The following is a 16,521-nucleotide window of genomic DNA, read 5'->3' on the forward strand; positions in this document are numbered from 1 at the left end:
GGGAAGATGGTTCACCTTTCAAAATGACAACATTTATAGGTTATTTTAATGTTAATGATTTTCAAGATCATAATATACTTGCAGTCTATGGGACCTCTTAGTTCATTAGATAGTAAAGCTTTATTGATTTGACTCTAAACATACTGTAATATTCATCTTGGATGATTCAGCTTATGAATATTACAGTGAATAATTCTAATATGACAAGATTCTGATACAGCCCACGCCTGTCTCTGAGTGCAACATTAACAAGGGAAATAATACAGGATGCAGGATGTCAAGCAGATGACAGAACAGCAAGAATGATCATGATTTTTTTCCACACTTTGGTCTAGCAGTTGTGAGACAGCCATGGTCCATGCGTTTTGAGTGATAGCAAAAAGAATGATGGTCATACTTGATTGCTCAATGAGACGGACTAGTTCTTGCTTAATTAATACAACATTTAGTTAAGAGCGGCTGCTTCCCCTTTTCCTAGTACAAGTTAGAGAACTGTCAGCATAGCCACTGCTATGATATTACATCCAAATACTGAGATATACTGTAACTAAAGGTTTTCTGTACCTTTAGCAATGAAAGACAAAGGTAGAAATGTGAAGAAAAATACAGCCTTAAATACATAAGATTCCTTCCTGTATAAAACTGGCAGTAAAACACTATTACCAGTTTACAAATCATCACCATACTTCTCATTAATGAAATACAGACTGCATATATTCTCACATTTGCACTTTTAATTGAACAGATTAAACAGGTGCCACTTTTAATAGCTCTTTTATTAATTCGCCATTAATGCTCGTAATACACTGTCAAATCCTTTCAGACAATTCAGATTTAATACTCTGGTTTCACTCCCTGACATTGTTCGTTACCTGTGGCTCTGCCACCAGATCTGAACATTGAGTAGATGGTGCTGGTCTTCAATATTGGGAATGAAGTGGTCTTAACCCCATGAGAGTTATAGCTAATAGCCATTCTGATCTGACATTTGCTGAGTCTAACCTTGGAGATACAGTAGATCTATAAATTAAATTGGCAATTAGATCCCATGGTAACGCAGGACAAGGTGGAATGGTGGTGCAGTGGTTAGCATTGCTGTCTCACAGCGCTGGGGCCGTGGGTTCAAGTCCAGACCTGGGATGCTATTTGTGTGAAGTTGGTATGTTTGTGTGGGTTTCCTCCCGCAGTCTGAAAACCTACTGGTAGGTTAATTGAGTTCTGGGAAAATTGTAACTAGGTGTGAGTGTGTAGGTTTGGGTCTGTCTCCCCTGTGATGGACTAGTGTCCCATCGTGGGCTTACCCTGCCTCCTAGACTCTGGATCTCCTGGACCCATAATAGGAAGAAGAGATTAGGAAATGGATGGATGGACACAGGACAAATGCATACACAACAAATGAACATCATTCAATGCTGATGTAAGATTCAGATAGAATTCAATGTGGATGTACAGTAATATTCAGACTTGTGTAAGAATTTGCCCTCTATGAATATAATGATTTCTTAAAGTTAGCTACTTATGGCATGGTTGAAAGAGATATTACCCTGAATTCCCAAAGTGCAAATTGAAAGACAACATGAAAACCAAAAAAAAAAGTATCTCCTCTGCTATAAAAATAAATGAATGTCAAGCTTCAGAGTCCAAATGCAATAAAAGGTCTTCCTAGAATTCTGAGGCAGTGCTGAATTATTAACAAAAAAACATTTTCACCTAATACCACCATTTCATTCTTTTCAATAATGGTCTTGCCATCAATGACATGGTTATCAGGACCATCGCATAAATATTGATTATTGACCATAAGCCTTGGTTCACTGTGATCCAGCTGATTAAAATACAGTAGGCTAATACCATGCCTAAACCATTAGATTAACTTTAGCAACAACTTTACCCATTACCAGCAATATTAAAATGTAATTCATTATTTAGTATTGTTTCGTTATTTAATATGAAACCCATTAATATCCATCTGTATAATGAAACTGAATATTTGGACTGGATATATACATCTATATACATGTCTTATAGGTGTATATACAATCAATTATACAGTACTTTATACCGTATCCACGGCTAATAATTTATTAAGCATCCATTTTTAAAAACCGCTTAATCCTTAGAGGGTTATTGAAAGAGCAAACCAGTCTCCACCAGGATGCTCAAGGTGTAAGGCAAGATGATTATTTTTTCAGATTCAATATAGCGATAGCTTTCACATAAAATGCCGTTTAGTACCGAGCATATAATTAAACATGCTACCAAAAATTAACAAACATATCCAGTTCTCTGCATTTTACTTAATCGATTAGTTTAAGATTAGTTTTAGTTCTTAAAAAAAATATTTCTCTTAAGAAATCTGAGCCATTTTTTAAATTTCTTTTCCCTTTAAGAGAAACTACTATTAGTAATAGGTCAGTGAAATCTCACGATGTTGGTACACGTAGATTGCATTCCTGAAAACGAGACAACACGAACAGATCACACGTTTGCACTCTCGAGCCCCAAGAAGGCTGAATTTGGTGGAATCTTGGAATGGGTGTCATCGGAAGACTACCCATATTAATTATGCATCAGCTGTCTGCCGCTACTCTCGCAAAGTAACTGCGCCAGCTCAGCTACGGTAAATTGAGATGACTGATGTAAAGCAGAATCGCCATTGCAAAATATTGTTGCGCTAGGATCACCGGAAAATTCTTTAGAGAGTACCTAGGACTACAATCGTACCGTACCGTATTATTGCAATTGGGAAAAGTAAACCATTCTGAAAGCTGTTTTTAATGTGAACGTTTGACGACTCAACGGCTCAGAAATATGCAAGGAAGAAGCGAGTTCCAGATTGTTGTTTACGCGCTATTTCTACTAAAGACTGTTGGTAAGTATTAAAAATTAAGAACGCGCGAAGGTGTAAAACATTTAATCATGTTTCCGCGAGCTCGCATATGGCATTTATTTCGGTTATAGGTGGTGTGTACAACCTTATTGATTGGTATCTCATCTCCGACCACAATTTTAAACTGGTTATTTTACCAAATGCAAAAAAAAAATCAGTGATTTAAAGCAGGTGTTACTTGATAGAAAAACATTTGCATTAATAATAGTAAAGTTTCAATTCATGCGCTGAAATACATGCAGATTGTTGTCGCATTTTGTTTGATGTGTGGGTATACAGAATTCGCGGAGGCGGTGAATTTGATCTTTTACATTTTAGGAATTGGTTTATGAAATTGAAGTTTTGTGTGAAACTGTATTCGTGTATCTGTTTATTGCTAATCAATCAACCTGTCTACATTCATTTATTTTAATTTTAATTGGCTTTAACGATTTAGTATATGGATTGTAATTTCAAGACGAAATGAAGGATATCCCGCCCAGTGTTAAAGCCACATCAGGAAGAAGCCACAGTTTGCGTATTTTGATTAATAGTAATGGTGATTGGAGTTGCCAATCAAATCCTCATTTCCAATCCGGTTCAAGTCCGTGGCTGTAGAGCATTTCAGAACCAAGGCCAGCGACCGTCTGTACACAGCACTGTCGCCGGGGAGAAAACGTGCTTAGCAGCTTTCTCAGAAGGAGAAAGGTTTCCAATTCAGTCATTTCAGTAGAAGTACCGTGTTTGTGCGTCTGGCAACCAATCAGTAAATCAATAAAACAAGCATTTATTACCTAGGTACAATGTATATTATGGAAAGCAGGATTAAATACTAGTTTACATAACCTACTGTATATTGAATAATAAACACCATGTTAGACTAGATTGCTGTGTATTTAATGTAATTCATACCCCGTTGCTGTTATAATCATGGACTAATTCTATAGTCCGTCCTTAAAAGGTATGAGGATATACTGTACCTTCTGTTAACAAACCAAACTTTTAATAAACAAAATGCAACCTTATCCTTTCCTGTACAGCATTCAATCGTTAAAATATTTAAACCAATAGTAGGAGCTATATCAGGTTAAACCAATATGATAATTAAAATAACATAAATTGGTGACATTGGAAACATCTACATTGAGCCTCTTTATAATAGTGTATAATAGTATAATATTGTTCACAAATGGTACAGTACACAGTAGTAATATTATATCCCTATGTACAATAATCCTCACAAACAGGATTTCTAATATCATAGTATATTAATATTTAGGTCACAGTTTTATTTCAGTTGGCATACATGTTTGGTTTGATCTTCTCCTAAATCCGACAATTTATGAGAGTAAGCATTTAATCGAAAAATTAGAGGGAATGTACAGTAGCATTATGCATATAACATACCTAACAGTTTGAATTTGAAAATAAGTCCTTGATGTCTGGAAACTACTTATTATAGATTAACATGGATTAATCTATAATGGATTAATGATTAGAGTGAATTAGAAAACTCCCTAGATTAGAACCATATAAAGGTAGCATGTACTGTATGTAGCTATGAGTATTAGCTCAAAACACTTAAAATACTTAATGGAAAAATAATTTAGGGACATGATTGTTAAATGTAGTTATGTTAAATGTGGAATGTTTCAAATTAAATGTGTAAAATACCCTCAGAAAATATCCTTGTATACTGTTATTACAGGCTTTCTTGTTAATTTTTCACTTGTTATTTCTTTGAATAAGAAGTTATCAAGGAAGGATGACTAAAACAGTAAATGTTGAAATATTGAAATGCTACATTTTTTAAAATAGTTATGTGTCCAAATGCTTACAGTTTATTGCTTCCTATCTGTACATTTTCTATCTGTACGTATCTGTACGTTTTTGCAGGATAGATCATCAATATAACTACAGAAAAAGAAGTTGCCTGAAAATAATTTATCTTAGTTCAAGTTCTCATCTGAGTCTGCATTCTCTGCATTATGACTGGGCTTTGCATATGATACAGCTCACAGAGCAATAATACACAGAGATATATAACCTCTTTTTTAGCCACCTGACCAAACAAACTACTAAGCAAACTTTGCTTAGATTGTTACCAAGATACAAACATGCCTGTTTTGACAATTGTGTTTTCTGTTGTTTGATTGTCAGCAGCAGAAAAAAACATAGTTTTGTTTTCAGAGTCTGACATCCCTCCCATGGGTGTCAGGCAAGAGGTCATGTGGACTTGCTATTATTTCCATGCAAGATGCTGAATGTAGAATATAAATGTGTGCCTTTGGAAAGCGCTTCTTGCCTTTTTTTTGTCGCTTCACTGTGGTTCTTTAATAGAGTAGGTGCATTTAATCTGTACTGTATAATTTGCAAAAAGTAAGGCAGCTATTGTGTTCCCTGACTAGCTCTGTTGGTAGAGCATGAGACAGAATCTCAGGGTAGTGGGTTCGTGTCCCACGTTGGGCGCAAGGTTCTCTAATAACCCATACTGGACAGCAGCAGTATGGGGGGGCGGAATTGGTGGTATCTGTGTGGAAGAAAAGCCTGGCAATCTACTTCCATATCCTGCCATGAAAACTCCATGGATAGTGACAGGGGACCTATCCATAGGGTCGCCATGAGTTTACACTGACTCGATGGCACTCAACAACAACAATGCAGCTATTATGTTGCAGAGCCAGTTATTTTATCTTTAGGACATTTCCAAGACCAAATTAACCTCAGCATTTATTGACCCTTAGTTTCCACTTTTTACAGTATATACAGTATATGAAAATAGGACTTGTCAGAAGTTATGTTTTTCTCACTTTCACTTCAGAAAGGATTAACATCTAGTTTTCCTTTAATCTGCAGAAACTCTAAACTAGAATTGGGTCTTAACATTTATCAGTCATTCGTCTTTAACCTTAGCTAGTGCAAGATATGTGTGTCCTCAAAATTATGTCTTGCCAGTTTAATATACTTTTGCGTACATTGTACTTGCTTTTGCTACCAATGATACTTTAATTTAATGTCTTGGAGCAAACATTTAATAAAAGCAAAGCAAGGGTATCTTAGAAAAATCTTACAACCTTATAAAATTTAATGATGGCATTAAAAACTCAACACATGAGTGTTAGAATAAATAGCATCTGTTGTGTTTTAATGCCCTCTTGATTTATGGCATCATGGAGACCAACGAACTTCATTCAGTTGCAGTGTCTCCCAGAGTGTTTATTCCTCAATTTCTGAAAAAAAGAATGCAGCAGGAAACAATATGTTTATCAATATGGGATTGCTTTTGGTTTCGCCAGATCATGATACACAAAGAAGAGACAAGTCAAAGGTAATAACAGTGTTTAAATCAACTGGATCTGAGAAAGCCTTTTTTTAGGATGTGCAGTATGTGTATAGACCAGTGTTCATTTCAGGTCAGCATGTAACCCTTTCCTGTCAGGCAGCAACGAGACACATACTGTAAGTACGTGCAGTACACGTGATTATCTGCATCGTATTATCTGAATAATATCATGCATCTTTCTTTATATTTGAAGCAATGATGCGTTAAATTAATTTCAAAAGACATTTTATGGATCATATGGCATCCCTATTTCTAAGTCCTTGATGTACATTGTGATATCCTACTCCACACATGAAGGAAGGGACAAAAAATCGAACCATTTTTTAAAAGGATAGAGATTTCACAAAGGGTAAGAAAACAATGGTTTGGAGAGTCCGGTGACACTGCAATGTGGTCCCATAATCTGCATAACGTTTGATTCACATCTTCCAAAATAAAGTTCATGAAGGTATTAACAATAGTTGAATGGCATAGCACATTCCAGACAAGTTTAGATGACTTGTCCATATCTACAATTTTAAAGAGGAATATGGATTAGCCATATTCCTCTGAATTAAACAAATCAATTGAATGGGTATATATTGAATAAGCAGTTTATTATTATTAATTAAAGCAAAAAAATGTCATCTTCCTTTAGGTTATCTCAATTATTTATGATCTCTGAAGCGAAGGTAAATTAAATCATTTTGAAGGTAAGTTGAACTGTGTTGAGAAGTTTCTGTTGTCATTGATGTGAGGGTAAAGGAGCATGTCTTCATACAGTACTTAAGAATGATGTCTTTATAGTTATGGGCAGTCTCTTTGTCTCTGATAGTACTGCCTCCATGATTGACACTGTTATTGTGAAAGTACCGTTAGAAGTCAGAAAATGGATTTTTTTTAAACATGGTTCTGTGACGATCTAGTTCTGAATCTTCTATTTTACTGTGCACAATACGAAGGAAGACCAGCTTGCATAGCTGAAGGCCAAATGAATGAGTTAATTAAAGAGAAATACCACAGAAAGCTCTCATAGAGGTCTTGTTTTGTTTACAAAGGCACCCTGCTCTTTGCAGAAACTGATAAGAGGTCAGATAAACAGAATGCTTCTAAAGGCAGAGCTCTTTGCATTAAAAAAAGGTTTTTATTAGTGGATCTGAGCAAAAGATACTGATGATGTCTGGTTTGTGATATTTCTTAAATGTCACTTCAAAAGGATAAGAGGAGATATCAATATTTTAATAAAGCTCCAACAGCTTCACATATTAAGCTTTGCTGAATGTACCCATTTAACATGTGATAACAAATGTCTATAAAATCAATAAAAGTGACCTAAAATGCCATTAAAGAGGTTTTATTACCATAGGACAGAGAGCAAGAAAATCTATAGTTTTATTTATTGACCATATACGGTAGTTGTTCTTCTGAAGTGATGAATGGAACATTTTTCCACGCTTACACAATGAAAGTTCTTTCATCCAGAACATCTATCTTTTAAATCTTTTCTTGCCTTAAAAATATGCATATGTTTTTCTTTGGAATATTTGTTGCCAAAAACAATATAAAAATAACCCTACCTCCAATCCACTACTTGGAAATACTACATACAGTGTATTGAAAAGAAACATTGATAACATTTACATAAACCAGATGGGCTGGTTTGCTTTTGTTTAGAGATTACATTAATAATACTCTACATACTTTATATACTTCTAAAACTTAATTTGGAAAATGCATAGTTTTTAAGGCAGTGCTGCGGTTAGCATTGATTAAATGTTCCCTACTGTACAGAATATCTTAATGGGTTAGATGCAATATACTGTATTCCTGGATTAATTTAATTAATTTGTTGTATTTTAAAATAATATGATACAAGTGTGTATGCCAGGATGAAGGCTTCTGTGTGATGAAACATTAACAACATTAATTGTTTTGGTATAAAGAGAGTAAATGTCCATCTTAATATTCTCGTTATGGCCAGTTAGTTTTCAGTGGGTTCTCTGGTTCCTTCCCACAGCCTGTAGGCTATCTGCTGTATGTGAATTGGTTTCTTAGAACTGACCCATGTATGACAGTGAGTGTTCCCTGCAATGGACAGGCAACCCATCCAGGGTGTATCCTGCATTGTACCCATGCTCTGCCAGGTTAGACTCCGAATCACAGCGATCCTGACTAAGTCGTTGTTGAAAATGCACCAATGGCTATAGAAGGACAGCACTGCACCTTTTTCACATTTGTTCATTTCTTTAACGTGAATGGTATATTTGACACCATGATTTTTCATAAGCCTAAGGATGGTAATGCGAACCTCCAGAACATGTTTTTAAGAGCACACCATATGGTCCGTCTACAGAGTTAAGAAGACAGTACACTGCAATGTGGAATCTGTTTCTCTCTTGAGGCTGTGCAAATTAATTGAAAAAGTGTGTAATAAATCAAAGTCACAGAGAAGCCAAGTAGTCTAAGCAGCTGAAAGACAATGTTGGAGATTAATTACCAGCAAACCTACAGAAGAAAGTCAACTTTGTTACTGAAATTAATTGCCTACGATGATGTTTAATTTTTTTTTTAAATATTGAAAAAGTCTGGAACATGTTCACAATTTTAATCTTTTGATACCGATCCTAGGTGGCATGGTGGCCCAGTGGTTAGCGTACATGCCTTGTGGTGGTACAGTAGGATCCTGGCTCCAACTCCTGGAGTTCTATCTCTGTGGAGTTTGTATGTTCTCCCATGTTTGCATGGGTGTCCTCCAGGACAGAGATCATGAGGAGAGCTATGCAGGTATCACCCAGGGCTCCTAATATACAGTATCCCGAAATGTAAAAATCTAAGTCACGTTTCAGAAAATTTCAATTTTCTTTCTTTTCAGGCGGCTTTTCTGGAGATCATGACCATTTCCTGACGATACATCAGCACAAGCCTGAGAGGCCCGTCATAGTTTATCACCATGCCGAAGGCACCAAGAAGACAGACTTGGAGGACGTGAACAGGCAAACAAACATCTTCCATTCACCTTCGTATGCCAGGATCAGCAAAGTCCACCCCTCCATGATTGTGAAATGCAGATTTCCTGAAGATACCCATGACCAAAGCATCAACTTGCTGGCTCAGACAGACCATGACCTGCAAGTGGAGAATTCTCCTGTTTCTGCCAGAGACTTGGTATCAGTGGTACGTGTTGCCATTTTTAACAATCATTTTACTTATACAGTACATTCCCATATACTGTGTTTGACATATGTGTTTGGCATAACCATAGTGCAAAGTGTTTGGAGCATACAGAGGTGAGGTCCACCATAGCCAGGATGTGGAACTGTTCTAGCTGGTCAGATATCATTGTACCGGTCTTCTCTCAACTGACAACCCATATTCTTCCGACTCTTTCTGTATTTCTTGACAAATAATCTACAGTAGGGGCACCCTGAGCACCTCATTTTATGGGTTTTTACAGGTAACAATAGTCTTGTATTAACTGTATTGAAATATTTTTCATATCAGCCATTCATTGGACCCTTTCTTCTAAAAGCTCTCCTTTAATTTACTGTGAGATATATAGTTATTATAGTTAGAAGGGCAAAAAATAACATGGAATAGTGAAATATTTAAATGGTTTAAAATGTAGTCTGTTAATGGTGTAGTAGAGGTCTTTTTAAAATTCTGAAAATACTGTTCTTTACACTTTGTTAAATACAGGAATTGCTGTAAATATGAAGCAATGATAGCAGTGTTCCCAGACGACATTGGCAACTTACTTTAGTACATAGTACATAATGCAGTTTTTTAATTTGGTGATTGCCTACAAAATCAGTTTCAATTAATGTAGTGTCTCAGAGTATTCAAGTCAACCTATTTGATATTCACTGTAGCACTAGTACTGTAGATCCATGTTTGTATTGAGACAGTTAACATATCCACAGTGATGATGGTACATTCATGAAAGAATTGATTATTTTGCATCACAGAAACTGATGGCTGCCTTTGTGTTCCTTGTTCATTATCAACAATAGAAATGAACTTGTATGTACAGTACTGTATGCTAAATGTCTAGATGAAAAGTGCATCCATACCATACATTAGGTTTTCTATGGAAATGATACCTATTAATATCAGTGGCGACCCATATATTACAGGAGCAATAAATCCATAGAAATGATGTCAGTGTCGTCAGCCCAGGAACAAAGCTTTCAGACACACTTTTATTACAACAGGTTTATTGGCTGTGGTTTAGGAAAGGAGCGGCAGAAACATTAACATGCTTCTTTCTATCAAATTGCATTGGCAAATTAAATTACCAAAGTCTAAAGATAGAGTCTAATGAAAGTCTGAGTTTGTAGACCTGTCCAGACCCTGTTGATGTGATAGTGCCGGCTAATACCTTGTTTTCCTCTGCTTTGTTCATCCTTTCAAGGTCAGGGGAGGTAGATTATTATCACTGAGGTAAATGTCCATCTGGAACTAATCCAAAATCCAAGACTACAATAGTTTGGCCATTACAATATTGATAGATTTCATCTGATTGTATAGTGTTTCGCGCCTTCTACCCTGGTACTAAAAATCTAGAAGGCATCTAGAAAGCAGGAGATATTGAAAATAAGTTTGATATCACCGGGGGAGTTTCTGAGAGATAGACTTTTAATCTCTTCTTTACTGCTACACATTATTCACTTTATATTTCTATGACAGTTCTGTATTCTGAGTTTTAATCTGTCAGTTTACTTTATCAAGGCCCCAGTTAAGGTACACGTGTTGTCCTGTCGCTGGTTTTTAGGGCTTTGTTATACCCACATTGACTAACTCTTTCATACAAGAACTCTTCCAAAATAATTCTGAGAAATCTGAAATCTTGGTGAAGAAAAATTTCTGTGTTGGCCAGGAATACAATACTTTTCCATGGGGTTTTAATGTGTAATTTTCCAAGCATATGTTTACTGTTGCATTTTGGATTAAGGTTGTGTTGTTATTATTAGGAAACACATTTTTAAAGAGATATACAGTACATGCAGTAAAGCACTGCTTCAGTTCAGGGATCATGAGAATATACTGTAAGAATGTTTGCAAATTAGTTGTTGGGCAGGCCCATCTACCTCTTTTGATTGGTAGAAGATACTGTAATTTGTCCAATATTATTGCATCTTCTTGAGAGAAGCAGTGTTTTAGAAACTGAAAATAATGGCTGTGTATCATGTTCCATACTCCAACAACCCTTTCTGTAAATACGGTAGGTACGGTATTCTCACTTTCAGAAACACAACCCCTCGTTTTCAGTCAAGTCCTGTGGTTTGTGTTTCATCATTGGTTTTGTAGAAGTCCACTGAATTGACTGTTTCAGTGCCTTGGAAGATTCTGAATACTTGAATCTGGTCCTCTCATACTGTCTAGTCTGTCAGTGTAGGACATTCCTTTGAGTCTGGTAATATGCTGTACATGGTTGCTCTTCTATAGACTGATTCCAGAGCAGCAACATTTTTGTTCTGCATAGTAACTTAAATGAAGTTTTACTAACACATTACAGTTACAGTTTTAAAATAGCATTCATTGATTTAAATTCTTCATTTTGAACTCACATTATTTAAAATGGATAACATAAATGCTAAAACATGTCTTTATCTTTTCTTGAAAACATTTATATTTCATGTTCAGTGTTTCCCATATTGATCATGTATGAGTTTTATTACCTGCTTATTAAACATTCTGCATTTATCTACAAGAAACAATGTAATTTAAACAATGTAAAGATCCCACATATGAAGTATGTCTAAATGTTTTTGAATTTCCACCTTCTACAATGTTTGCTAATTCTCGTAATTTGGCATTGTGCAAATATGACTAACTTAATCATTTTACCAAATGAAGATATTTTAAATAAATCAGGAAGAGCATTAATCCGAATAAAGGTCCCTGTGGTATTCCACTCATTGAGTCCACCCAGTTTGATATTTCAACAGACTCTTAATCCAAGAAAATGCATTTCCTTGAATAATTGCCACTTGTATTTTTAGAATTAATCTTTAATGAGAATCTTTATCACACTTCTGAAAATCTAAATTTACCATATTATATTCTGAATTTATATCAATTTGCTGGTATTGCTTGTTCAAAAGAACTATATAACAAGTTATAATAAATGAGCCCTACAGTATGTTTTCTAAATCCATGTTAACTATATCCTGAACTTCAGCCGTAAAGATGCTCTTCTTCAGTAGTTGTAAGAAAACAATATTTGAAGCGTTTGATTTTTAAAAAGCTTTTTAAAGGATTTTTTGTAAGAGGTGATTTCAGATAGAGTGGCTATTTTGTTGTATTTGTTTTAAGAAACTAATGTTTCCTCAGGAATAAGCAAACATTAAAAGTGATTGATTGAGACTTGAATTTTTATTCTTTGCTGCTGTCATATCTCCTTCATACTAGTTATTAAAGCAGTTTGTACACTATACAGGCGAGATTGAGGGTAGTATATAATTCAGATATTGTGTTTTATTTCAATGCATATTGGAACTTTACCCCTAATTTATTTATTTTATTTATTTTTTTCTTTAGTGAAAGGAACAAAATATGCATGAATTGATCTTCTCCATTCATCCTGAAAAGTCAAATGTATACTGCTTAAATTTAAAGAAATACACATCTGCAGAAGATAGAGATATATACTAGTTATACCCTGTATAATGATATAATAAATGTGAGAGGACAGTATGATAGAAAGTGACATACAGTGGTGTGAAAAAGTGTTTACCCCCTTCCTGATTTCTTATTTTTTTGCATGTTTGTCACACTGAAATGTTTCAGATCATCAAACAAATTGAAATATTAGACAAAGATAACACAAGTAAACACAAAATGCAGTTTTTAAATGAAGGTTTTTATTATTAAGGGGAAAAAAAGAATCCAAACCTACATGGCCCTGTGTGAAAAAGTGATTGCCCCTAAACCTAATAACTGGTTGGGCCACCCTTAGCAGCAACAACTGCAATCAAGCGTTTGCGATAACTGGCAATGAGTCTTTTACAGCGCTGTGGAGGAATTTTGGCCCACTCATCTTTGCAGAATTGTTGTAATTCAGCCACATTGGAGGGTTTTCGAGCCTTAACCGCTTTTTTAAGGTCATGCCACAACATCTCAATCGGATTCAGGTCAGGACATTGACTAGGCCACTCCAAAGTCTTCATTTTGTTTTTCTTAAGCCATTCAGAGGTGGACTTGCTGGTGTGTTTTGGATCATTGTCCTGCTGCAGAACCCAAGTGCGCTTCAGCTTGAGGTCACGAACAGATGGCCGGACATTCTCCTTCAGGATTTTTTGGTAGACAGCAGAATTCATGGTTCCATTTACCACAGCAAGTCTTCCAGGACCTGAAGCAGCAAAACAGCCCCAGACCATCACACTACCACCACCAAATTTTACTGTATGTATGATGTTCCTTTTCTGAAATGCTGTGTTACTTTTACGCCAGATGTAATGGGACACACACCTTCCAAAAAGTTCAACTTTTGTCTCGTCAGTCCACAGAGTATTTTCCCAAAAGTCTTGGGGATCATCAAGATGTTTTCTGGCAAAACTGAGACGAGCCTTTATGTTCTTTTTGCTCAGCAGTGGTTTTCGTCTTGGAACTCTGCAATGCAGGCCATTTTTGCCCAGTCTCTTTCTTATGGTGGAGTCATGAACACTGACCTTAACTGAGGCAAGTGAAGCCTGCAGTTCTTTGGATGTTGTTGTGGGTTTTTTTCTGACCTCTTGGATGAGTCGTTGCTGCGCTCTTGGGGTAATTTTGGTTGGCCGGACACTCCTGGGAAGGTTCACCACTGTTCCATGTTTTCGCCATTTGTGGATAATGGCTCTCACTGTGGTTCGCTGGAGTCCCAAAGCTTTAGAAATGGCTTTATAACCTTTTCCAGACTGATAAATCTCAATTACTCTGTTTCTCATTTGTTCCTGAATTTCTTTGGATTGCAGCATGATGTCTAGCTTTTGAGGATCTTTTGGTCTACTTCACTTTGTCAGGCAGGTCTTATTTAAGTGATTTCTTGATTGAGAACAGGTGTGGCAGTAATCAGGCCTGGGTGTGGCTAGAGAAATTGAACTCAGCTTTCCAAAGATGTGATAAACCACAGTTGATTTATGTTTTAACAGGGGGGGCAATCACTTTTTCACACAGGGCCATGTAGGTTTGGATTTTTTTTTCTCTTAATAATAAAAACCTTCATTTAAAAACTGCATTTTGTGTTTACTTGTGTTATCGTTGTCTAATATTTCAATTTGTTTGATGATCTGAAACATTTCAGTGTGACAAACATGCAAAAAAATAAGAAATCAGGAAGGGGGCAAACACTTTTTCACACCACTGTAAATTTAAAAAAAACCAAACAATATTGAGTCTCAGCAAATTAGTGAATCCCAATTCTTTCAATATATGGTTGGGAAGACAATATGGTTTATTTGACTTAATATCCTTTTGTCAAAGTATGGAAATAATTGATAATAAAACTGAAATTGTCTAGTACAGTATTAAAAGGCACATTAGCCTCACAACTTGCTGCCATTACCTTTTATTCCTTTATCTTGTTTTGTTTTGTCGGTAGAAAAAGTGTCTGTTTAGCCTTTTGTGATTTAATATGCTGTGTATACAGCTCATTACTAAATCATTAGGTAATAGCAATTCTTTTTCTTACGTTTGCATAACTGTGCTTGTGTTTGTTAGATTTTTTTTGTAATTTTTGCCAGTGACACCCTGGAGCTATTTATTAAGGTAAGATAGATGAACACCCTGTTACCTTTACAGTGATAAGCTTATACAGTAGGTTGCTGAAAGAGATGGAGTTAAAATTTAGTCCATGATTGCCAGCAGAGTACAGTACCCTGGACAGCGCTCAGAACCCTGCATTTCCTGATCCCAGCTGTATTCTATAAACTGAGTCACTGACCTGTGACTAAACGTTTCAAAAAAGCTCCAAATACAAATATTTATTTATGAAAGCCGCAAATTCCCCATAACTCCCTCCCACCCTTACCCATCTTCCAGTTAAGCCAATCACCATTTTAATTCCTTTATTAACACTTTGACTGTGATAAAGTATTACAAATGAAAGGGTTGAAAATTCTGTCATGTCAAGTTGAAATGTATAACTACAGTTTATTTTTTTTGCAATCATGAGGCTGGAGTTTTCAAAAGAGCAAAAGAATGCGTCCGTGCTGGGAATTGTACATCAGAGTTAAGGCTATTGAGTTGAGGGAGTATTTTTTCACTTTTTTCACACACAAGTGCAGCTAATCTTTGAGGTTACATTTCAAATATGGTGGCTAGAATTGTCAAGAGCTTTAGAAAATGTGTCCCTGGTGTAGTGGATTCTGTGAAGCTTTACTAATGGATTGGTGACTTGATACAGGAATAGCTCTGCCTAGTCGTAGGTAATGCAGCATTGTTATTGAGAATCTCTGCTTCCCATCTACATGTTTATAATTTATTCAGTAGCTAGACCAACTGTCTGTAATATGAAGGGTACAGAAAATAAATCTTAAATGAAAAGCAAAAGAAAATACTGTATAGTCAAATCTTGGCATATGTGCTAAATTTGGATAAGCCTACATACCGTTTTTGGTTTGAATGTATCAAATTGAAAAGTGCCTTATTATTATGTACTTTTAATTCAATATCATGGAAAGGAATGGAGACCACAATTTGTTAAAATGTCTTTACCATTCTGTGAAATTGTCTTCACATTCTCATACTTTCTATTTGCTGAATAAAACAAATGAAATAAATAAATGAAAGAATTAAAATAAATCATATCTTTACATAATCATGATTCCCAAGCAAAACAGTACCAGAAGCAATACTGAGATTCTAATAATCTTTAAGTATCCTCTTAATGAGAGCTGGGTTATGTAGATAATACCAAATAAAAAAATCCTTAACAGCAGCTCCCTTTATAAGAATTTAAGAACGTTTGGGAATGAGAAAGGGGACAATTGGTACATATTGCTTGTTTGGTGTCTTAGTAGCGAAGTTAATCTAAAAGAATTTTGTCCAGCCATTTCTTGAAGGAGCTCAGAGTCTCATCCACCTGTCTGGGAAGCCTGTTCCAGACTCTCAAGTCTTTTTGTAAAGAAGGGTTTCCTATTCTCTATCCCAAATGAACAGCCTTTTAACCTGTGATTGTGACCGAGTGTCCTTGCTTCGTTACTGAGTGCAGAATTGGTTGGTCCTCACTATACCCCTTATAATCTGATATACTGCACATGGATCAAATTTCCTCTCCATCCTCTTTGCTCTAGACCAGGGAAGGGCAGTCCTGGTCCTGGCAGGCCAGTGTGTCTGTAGGTTTTCTTTCTAA

The 16,521-nt window shown here is 35.8% G+C and overlaps 1 protein-coding gene across 1 annotated transcript in view; it reads left to right on the top strand.

Annotated features, from left to right (window-relative positions):
- The first annotated feature begins 2,425 nt into the window (after window positions 1–2,425).
- The window catches only part of ptprr (protein tyrosine phosphatase receptor type R), an 88,547-nt gene continuing 74,451 nt past the window's right edge, over window positions 2,426–16,521 (top strand). The window contains exons 1-2 of the mRNA XM_088923385.1: window positions 2,426–2,872; window positions 9,064–9,365. Of these exons, the coding sequence (XP_088779511.1) occupies window positions 2,812–2,872; window positions 9,064–9,365 (363 nt within the window). The 5' untranslated portion in view covers window positions 2,426–2,811. The remainder of the gene's footprint in view (window positions 2,873–9,063; window positions 9,366–16,521) is intronic.

The sequence above is a fragment of the Atractosteus spatula genome, chromosome 8 (genome assembly GCF_055471065.1).
Source record: "Atractosteus spatula isolate fAtrSpa1 chromosome 8, fAtrSpa1.hap1, whole genome shotgun sequence".
Classification (NCBI taxonomy): domain Eukaryota; kingdom Metazoa; phylum Chordata; class Actinopteri; order Semionotiformes; family Lepisosteidae; genus Atractosteus; species Atractosteus spatula.